The sequence below is a fragment of the Eublepharis macularius genome, chromosome 12 (assembly GCF_028583425.1).
Source record: "Eublepharis macularius isolate TG4126 chromosome 12, MPM_Emac_v1.0, whole genome shotgun sequence".
Classification (NCBI taxonomy): domain Eukaryota; kingdom Metazoa; phylum Chordata; class Lepidosauria; order Squamata; family Eublepharidae; genus Eublepharis; species Eublepharis macularius.
This window is the reverse complement of record NC_072801.1, coordinates 16410385-16419785: the sequence shown is the minus strand read 5'-3', so window position 1 is coordinate 16419785 and position 9401 is coordinate 16410385. Positions and strand designations below refer to the sequence as shown.

General features: G+C 48.2%; 1 protein-coding gene across 1 annotated transcript; it reads left to right on the top strand.

Moving 5' to 3' along the window:
* On the top strand, nt 1-5454 carry NME3 (NME/NM23 nucleoside diphosphate kinase 3). The gene is made up of 5 exons (XM_054993359.1): nt 1-93; nt 718-848; nt 2392-2493; nt 3363-3475; nt 4016-5454. Exons 1-5 carry the CDS (start codon nt 51-53, stop codon nt 4131-4133), a joined length of 507 nt encoding a protein of 168 aa, XP_054849334.1. The 5' UTR covers nt 1-50; the 3' UTR covers nt 4134-5454.
* The last annotated feature ends 3947 nt before the right edge of the window (nt 5455-9401 follow it).

The following is a 9401-nucleotide window of genomic DNA, read 5'->3' as shown; positions in this document are numbered from 1 at the left end:
CCGTGCCTTGCGTGCCCTTCTCGCTGTCCGGGGCTGCTGCAAAGAGCACCATGATCTTCATTCTCGCCCTGTTCGCCAGCATCTTCCAAGCGGGTGAGTGCAAGCGCGGCCCCGGCCAAAGGCGCCCCTTCTGCAAACGGAGCCTGCCGCTCCCGCTTAAGCCTCCTTGTCTTATATTGGCCTGCGCAGCCACGCCCTTCTCGCTTCCCCCTCCCCTTCTCAAGGGGACAGTTCATACGTGCGCTGCGGGGCTGGCGGGGGGATGCTGCGAATGAATGGGCTGCGCCGTTTCAGGCTGCGGAAGGGAACCGACTCCTGAGAGCCGGGGGTCTTTGGGTGTAAGACGCCCTTCGTTTGAATGCTGAGCTGGTCAGAATGGTAAGAAACTTAAACAGACCCCCCCCCCTCGCCCCTCGTTCCCCCATCAATGGGGCTCTTTGGCTCCCTCAATCCTCCGTGTTTAAAAAGATTTTCAGACGAAGGCCTGCCTTATTGAGAAAGTGCAGCGCCTGACTTGCACTCTCTACTCCTAACGTTTGAATGCAGTCCACGCTTGTTTTACAGGCATTTTATATGTTTACAAGCTGGAGCTCGTAGCATTCAACATAGGATCTGGTAACCAAGTCCCAAAGCCTGAGGACTCCGTTCTCTGACCAAACTCAGATCTAGATGCGTTCCCAAACGGGGTTGAATTTCACAAGACAATTCTTCTTCCAGCGTACACTGGTGTAAATGAACGCACCTTCCTTGCCATCAAACCCGACGGGGTGCAGCGGCATCTTGTGGGCGAGATCATCAGGCGGTTTGAGAGGAAGGGCTTCAAACTGGTGGCTATGAAGCTCCTGCAGGTAAAAAAAAAAAACCCTTTCCTCCCTCTGCAAAGACCGAACAGGAGGTGCAGTATAATGGGGCAGCAACGGGGCCCTGGGTTCAAATTACTGCTCTGCCATGAAATTCACCAGTGGGTGGATCTCCCCCCCCCCTGTGGATAACCGCACATTTCCTTGAGCTTTTTGCCAGGAAGAGAGAAATACAGACAGAATTCTTCTATTACAAGTGCTGTCTTAAAAGGGGCATCAAACATTCTCTCTCACACAAGGAAATGCCGCTTCCAAAATACAGCTGCTTCCATAGAATTCTGTTTCTCATTCATTGTTAGATAGGTTGGGAGAAATATTTTCTGAGCTTTCAAGCATAGGGTTGGCGCTGTGCCTCAGAAGACACAGCTTGCTGAGCACCCGATCCTGTGTGTGTGCTGGGTGGCCTTTTTGCTCTGCCTCTTTAAGGAATCAAAAGACAGCAGCTGTTGCATCACACCTCTGCATCCTCAGGCGGTCACCTCTGTATCTCTTGTCGCATCTTTTGCTCTTGCTCTCTTTGGGGAATAGAGTCAGTTTGATGTAGTGGTTAAGAGCAGCAAGACTCTGATCTGGAGAGCTGGGGCTGATTTTCCACTCCTCCACTTGAAGCCAGCTGGGTGATCTTGGGTCAGTCACAGCTCTTCCAGAACTCTCTCAGCCCCACACACCTCACAGGGTGATTGTCATGAGGATAATAATATATATTGTCGAAGGGCTGGAGAATGATGGTTGTTGTGGATTTTCCGGGCCGTATCGCCGTGGTCTTGGCATTGTAGTTCCTGATGTTTTGCCAGCAGCTGTGACTGGCATCTTCAGAGGTGTAGCACCGAAAGAAAGAGATCTCTCAGTGTCTGTCTTTTGGTGCTACACCTCTGAAGATGCCAGTCACAGCTGCTGGCGAAACGTCAGGAACTACAATGCCAAGACCACGGCGATACAACCCGGAAAATCCACAACAACCATCGATAATAATATACTTTGTAAACCACTCTGAGTGGGTGTTGTCCTGAAGGGTGGTATGCAAATCAAATATTATTATTGCTGGTCCTCTGCCCCCTTCTTAAGAACAAAGACATGCTCATTCCTAATAACCTTCAGGGTCCATTGGTGCCTTTTTTATATAGATCCTCCATTAGGTATTTGTGCATTGCGCAATTGAGTCCCTTCCTGTTCAAGCCTATTGACTTCTGGTTGGTCCCGGAGCTGCCCTCATAGCTTTTGTGGGGCTACAAGACTGGCATTTCCAAAACCAGAAGTCTCTTAATAATTTTGATAGCCTGTCAGCAAATGCCTGAGGGACACTTAAGGATACAGATCAGTAGTGATGGAAACCTCTAGGTGAGCGTTCTGAAGTAATAGCTGATCAACAGAGATCAGTTTTCTGGAGAAAGCGGCATCTTTCTTAAGCAGACTCAAGAGGCCTGCAGAAGACCCATCCCATTTTTCCCAGAATGTGCAAAGCCAGAGCAGGGAACGCTGTAGAAGAGTAACAACATATGTCTAAATGGCGGGTGGATCTCTTTCTGGCTAGGCCTCAGAAGACCTGTTGAAAGAGCATTACGCGGAACATCGGGAGCGCCCTTTCTACCGCCGCCTGGTGAAGTACATGAGCTCTGGCCCCATTGTGGCCATGGTGAGTATCGGCCCAAACTAAGGACAAACTCACACATGCTTGCCTTCAGGAGCTGGTGATTCCCCCCACCCTTGTGGGGCAGGCGCTTTTAGCATAATTTGAGTCCAGTAGCACCTTACTCTTTTTAATGACACACCTATTTCATTTCAAACTCGGTTCTGGTTTTTTTTAACCACCATTTTTGGCTTTGCCCAGGACTTTGGCTTTAAAAAAAAAATCTAGTCACTTTGCCATGTGGTCAAATATTTATTCGCCATCTTCTATATTCATATACATGTGCATGGTGTACACAGAAATATAGGTGTGTGCAGGGCTTTTTTTCTGGGAAAAGAGGTGGTGGAACTCAGTGGGTTGCCCTCAGAGAAAATGGTCACATGATCTCCAGACAGAGGGGAGTTGAGATTGCCCTCTGCACTGCTGGAGCGGCTCGAAGGGCAATCTAAACTCCCCTCTGTCTGGAGATCAGGGGGCGGGGCCACCAGCCATGTGACCATTTTCAAGAGGTGCCGGAACTCCGTTCCACCATGTTCCACACGCACATACACTCATGTCCTAATCTCTCTTAAAAACTGCAACATTGTGTGGGGAGGGAGAAAAACATCCTCCTGAGGCCCAGCCAGGCTCCAGAAGGCCTGCTTTTGCCAGAATCAGGACAAACTGGTGGCCCCCGAGATTGATTCTCTGCTGGGGAAGGATCCAAGTGTCTCCGCTGTAAGCGTCTCCAGGGTGTGCGGTGGGGAAAGGACTGGGCTCAAGGCTATCCGATTTCACAGGGCATCAAATTTCCCCTCCACGCCTCAAGTTGGCAAAGGGACACAGGTCAGAAATTTCCTGTCAGCTGAGTGACCGTTCCTTTCCACTTGCTGCAGGTCTGGCAAGGACTGGATGTCGTGAAAACAGCTCGCGCAATGATTGGAGAAACCAATCCTGCGGATTCCAAGCCTGGGACTATCCGAGGAGATTTCTGCATCGAAGTCGGCAAGTGAGTGAAAGCCCTTTGCCTCTGAAAGGCACGAGGGTCCCTACTCAATCAGCTAGGGCTTCATCCACAATTGTAAAAGAATAAAAAATGATGACGGTAAAGTCAAGTCTCTATACCAGACCATGTAGACCTGGTTGTCAGGTTCATTGGAAGGAGAAAAGAAACAGAGAAAGGAGGAATTCTGTTGGCAGAGCAGCAGGCAGCCTGCCCCTCATCCCAAACTCAGGGCAAGAGTTGATATGGCGAGAGAGCAACAGCTAAGATTTCCAGTCAAGGTTCCCCCGAAAAGTGATTTTCTGTGGCACTTGCCACAGGGAAGGGCTAAGGAGTGATACAAGGCTAGGTCTAAATGGAGAAAAACGTCCTGCATGCTTAGCAAGTGTGACGTGGGAGAATGAGCCACTGGAGGCTGGTTTGGGAGGGTTTGTGAAAGCGAGGCAACTGTTTACATGAACCCAGGACAAGATTCAACTGTCCCCCGGTTGCGGGGGGAAAGGTGCACCACTGGAACAACTGAAATCTTTTCCCCCCTCTGTGCAGGAATGTGGTTCATGGCAGCGATTCGGTAGAAAGCGCCCGGCGCGAGATCGCCCTCTGGTTCCACACTGATGAAATTAACTGCTGGGAGGACAGCACAGAGCACTGGATCTACGAGTAGGAAGGAGTATTCAGAGGGCTGTTCATCTGAACCATCTCACTCGTTCTTTTGCTGTCCTCTGGAATTTTCCTGGACTTCGTTTTGTTTTTCCCTGGAGTGGATGAGCGAGATAGAAAAGGACCTGAAAGAATGCATCGCAGCCCTCTACAACAAACACTGAATCCTCCCTTCCATCATAGCCTTTTGGTGCAAGTCACGAGAGATGCTGCTGCTACAAGGGGGGGAAAAGGATCCTCTCATCTGCTTTAGAATGTGCTCCTTTTAAAGGTGCTGACTCCGCCTCCCCTTTTAAGAATCTAAAGGCCCTGGTGCTTGTCTCTGGCATGCCTCCTTTGTTACCTGCACTCTTCAAAATAAGCCAGAAACTAAAGAGCTATGCAGTGGAGGGCTTTTGCACAACAAATGCAAATAAAGCATTGTTTTATTCCCCCCCCCCTTTCTTTTTTAGCAAGATCAGTACTACTTTCTTTGGCTGCCTTGCCCAAGTTTCTCTTTGGTGGGGAAAGTCTCATATATACTAGTAGCCAAGTGGCCCTGATCTCTGGATACTTAAATCTGGAGACGGAAGCCATGAAGGGACAAGACAGGTCTTCCTGTGCACCTGAACAATGCACCAGGTTTGCAGAAAAATCTGAAATCTAAAAAAAAAAATGGTTTAAAAAAACCCAAAATGATAAAAAGGAGCACCTGTAGTTTTACCCAGATGCCTCAGTGGCTTTTGCTAGGCAACCAAGCCAGTATTCTAGGCTTGGTTTCTGTCAGTAAAAGGCAGGGGGAAGGGGGCAGGGCCCTTTCCAGGGCTGTTTGGGCCGGTGTTCATTGGAGCCAGGCCCAGGAACAACCAAAGGACATGGTAGAGGAAGGCAAAATTAAATGCTCCCTGCAAGTCCTCCCCTGTAATAACTGATCAGGCAGGATGAATGCTGCCGTGATCTTAGTCCTGCTGGCCTAGCAAAATGGAACTTCCAGTGGGACAAGTGAGGTGGGTGGGAATCTCACCTGTGCATGTCTGTCTTATACTTGGAGGGGAACTGTATCTAGTAGCAACAAAAGGGACTGGTTATTCTAAAGTGAGAAAAGGATGGATCCTGGCCACAGCTATCACAGCTAAGATGACATGGTGAAACCTTGCCAAGGTTCGATACGGTTGATGAGAGGGAGAGGAGTCCCATGTTTCTGGGCCCCCCTTCCCAATCATCCCAACAGCAGCCCGCACACATCTTCCCAGAAAGGTCTGTTTACATCTATAAATATGTACAGCATTTCTTTTTTAAAAAATGGCTGTGCAATTTGCTTTTGTAAAATAAATTTTTTCAAACTCGCTGTTTTGTCGGTCTGGCTATAGTAAAGGCTGCAGGATGATGCAGGGTTGGGGGCTGAAGCCGTGCTCTGCCCTAACTGAAAGAGTCCATCTAGTAAAAGACAGAAAACGCAGTTACTATCCTCCTGGGCCACTCGCAACTCAAATGGCCCTACCTTGTTAAGACAGACCACTAGCTCATTTAACTCTGTACCGTCTGCGGTAGCTGTTGTCCAGGGTCTCCACTAGAGAAAGTTCTTTCCTAACTGGCTACCTGACTGCAGACTTTAGGCAAAAGCATGTACCCTACCTCCCCAAGAACTTGACATCTTTCCCAACACTTGAGAAACTAAATGGAGATGACTGTCAGCCTACAAAATGGGGTGCTTTACTGCTGAGCAAAATTTGCTGAGAAACTTTATGAAGCTGCCTTTCCTATACCATCCATGCCCATGGGCCTTGGCAACTGTGCTCCGATTACTTCTTTACCTGAAAGATGTACAGGACGAGCACCTCAGATCTTCAGGCATACAGAGCCTGTAACCTGTAAAACAGCCCTTCTTGGAAACCCCACTATCAGCGCATCTACCAAACACTTGTACGTTGGATGTTAACACGTTTTATTACATATAGAACAGATATGATTCATTTTCTTTGATAGCATATATGGAGGATGAAGCACAGGAGACTTTTCCCCAAACATCTCTTTACATCTTTAGACCAAAACGGCGGAGTTTACAGGCCTTAAGACACTTTTTTTTTCTAAAAAAGTCCTTTTATAACATACAAGTTTAACTTTACATACATCACAGTGGAGATGTGGCGGGGAAGTTGTGTCTGTGTGTGTGTGTAAGTTAATCAGCTTTCACCTTTGCTGCTAGATAGCTGCAGCCCAAGCTGGTGGCAGCACACAGCTGTGTGTCTTTTTCTCCTGCATACCCCCCCCCCATGTGTGCTTCTTTTCATAGGAAACATACTCAGACTGCAAAAAAAAAAGGAATGAAAGAAAGGGGGGGTGCGTATCTGACTGACAAAAACTAGGGAGACTGGGACTGCAGGAGGCTTCGTCAGTTTCACAGTTCTACCCCTTCACGGCTTGATGCTACATGAGAGCAACCCACCTCTCAATTGTTTTGGCAACAGATCAGTTTTACAAATGTGGCACGTGATCATTCCAAATGGTGCAAAACCATCGCCACGTCTAATTTCAGAATAATGAGCGGGGGGGGGGCAGCTTTCTGGCGTGGTATACACGAAGCGGCCACTTTCTGCTGATTCGCACCATTGGTCTGTCAAGGTCAGTCTGGTCTACTCAGACTGGCAGCAGCTCTCCAGGGTCTCGGGCAGAGGCCTTTTCACATCACCTACTGCCTGGCCCTTTTCAGTGGAGAGGCCAGAGACGGAATGCGGGCCTGCGAGGCGGGTGCTCGTCTACTGACACGCACACAGCCCTGCCCCTGACAGGTTGCGTGTGAGGGGTTTTTTCCCTGTCTTCAAGCTGAGCATGGGGGGAAACCTAGTCTTGCGTGTGGTGACTGCTACAACCAAGAAATTGAACCAATTGACATCACACCCAGCCTTTTTATTTAAACCCAGATGCAGATCATGGCTGATCGCTCAAATTCTACCCTCTTTGTAGCCTGGAAGGGGGTCACCAAGCAACTCTCCAGGTTGTCTGCATTCACAGATCACATGAAACCAGCGTTGAGACCAACTGGGGTTAAAAGAACAACCTCAAACCCTAGTTCAACCTTCAATATCAGGATTTAGCAAGAGTCTTGTATTCAGGCCATTACCTGAACCACAGTTTCTCGTGATGTCTGCAAAGAGGCACATCTTAACTCTGGTCTCAAGGATAGCTCAGCCCATGTTTTATCTCAGACATCTCTCCTGATACCAGGTGAAGCCTGGTAGATGTGGTCTGATCTGGAGGCTCAATGAAACTATCTCGGAACCTATTATCACTTGGCTGCTCAATCTACATTTTTAAAGACTTGCTTGGCTAATAGCCCACTGTGTTTGTGTTGTGTCACAGACTGTCCTGGAGAGTTCCGAATCCTGTAAAAGGATGTGGTTTTAAAGGGAGAGGCTTGTAAACTGTTCCATGGTGAATATCCCGGAATCGAAGTGCTACTTGAGCCTCTATCTCTGCAGGGAAGACGCCCTCCAGAAGATCACGAACCTTGTAGCACTCTGCTCTGGAAGTGCGACAAGCCCATGACAGGGAAAAAACATATACACAGACAGGACCAGATCAGGAATAAGGGATGCAAAAAGGAAAAGAAAGAAGAAGAAAAACCCTGCCCCGATCTCCCCATCATCTACTTCAGCCATTTCCATCACTGGCGATCAATGCAAGGAAAAGGACAGATGAACTTGTGGGTTGCCCAATCTGCGCTCTCGCAGAGAAGACAAGTCCCTTGGTGAGGAGGTGCACCTCACGCTGTGAGGAAATCTTAGTATACCAGCAAATTCAGAAATCTTAAACGTTACCAGGCAGAAGTCAATGAAACTCAAATGGTATAATTAATTTCTATGGATTTTAAACAGGACATAAGCTCATTTCAGAGTGGTCAGGGCTGTTCCCACAGTTTCTTCAGCGATCGTTTCAAGGTGGGAAGTAACCAAGTTACATCCATTTCTCGACTGTGTAAAAATAAACCTTCTACAGCCTGGGGGGTCTGGCTGATATATTTTACTCTCAAAGAACAGTCCCCTGCTCCTGTCAGCTCTGCTGTTTTCTAGCTCTTTGTGAAAACCTCCCGCTCTTCTCTTCAGTTAGCCTCCTCTTCCTTTGTTCCCTTTCTCTCCCAGAATCCTGCCTCCTCCCCACAGATGACACGGCTCCATCCCCTAGGCCCCTGCCATTCTCCTCCAAATCTCCTTCAGAGGCACCCTCTTGAATCATCTCCTGAACTGGCCATGAGAGGCAGAGCCGTACACGGCTACCCAAAGCCTTAGTTTGTCCTGACGGAATGCCGAAGTTCAAATGCAGGCTGTTTATCATTCTCTCAGACATGCACATACCCCTAAGTAGTTGTTCAATGCTGAGGGAGAGGGGAACTCCACAGATTTTTCCTGTCCACCCACTATCGATTTGTTAACCATTTGGCTTCCCTATCCATCAACATACTGCTTGTCGCTACAGACTATTCCAACAGCCGTGGCAATAAGAAGCCATATCACATCCTTTGAGGAGCCTTGCCAACCTTTACTATTTTCTATTTGTTATTTCTCATCCTTCCTTCAAAGAAAAAAATGCTCTGTGAAGGGCCTCTGAGAGGACTCCCATTCGAGGCACAGATCTAAATACTTTTAAGTGAATCGTTTCAGCCCCATTGAGTGGTTGTCTGGATTATCAAAGGTCTACCATTGATCCCTCTGCTAGACAAAAACCCTTCTAAACTCATCCGCATGGCATGTTTTGGATCCTCATTCCAGGCCTCGGCTGTTCCCAAGTTATCAAAGATAACACCTGGTGAACAGAGAGGTTGCGAGGCACGTGATTCTGCTTTGGAAATCATCTCTTTTCATAATGTTGTAAGGCAGACGGGTATAAACCAGCTTCACTTCAATGGTAGGGGGAAAGCAGTCAATAAGTACTCTTTTCCATGCAGGTAGGTAGATGAGGGAGAGGAAAGGACCTGTCCTGAAAACTTCTGCCAGCCCTCCAGAACCAACGTCGACCCTCTGGTTTTCTTCACACCCAACATCAGGCTTTGCTCTCAAGTTCCTTTGCCTCCAATAACCCATCCGACTCAGAAAGTGCTCAGGCCCAAGATAAAAGCTGCAAGTTTAGAGGTCATAAGAGGAGGGAGGCCTTGCAATGGCACAAGGAGGCATAGCAGTCGTCTAGGGTTCGGTTTCCAGCAGTAGGTATAATGCAGGAGTTCTGTATGTACATATTGGCATTCGGGGAGTCAGGGCAGGGAGAGAAAAATAGACTTGGCAGGAAAATGAGGGAGAGA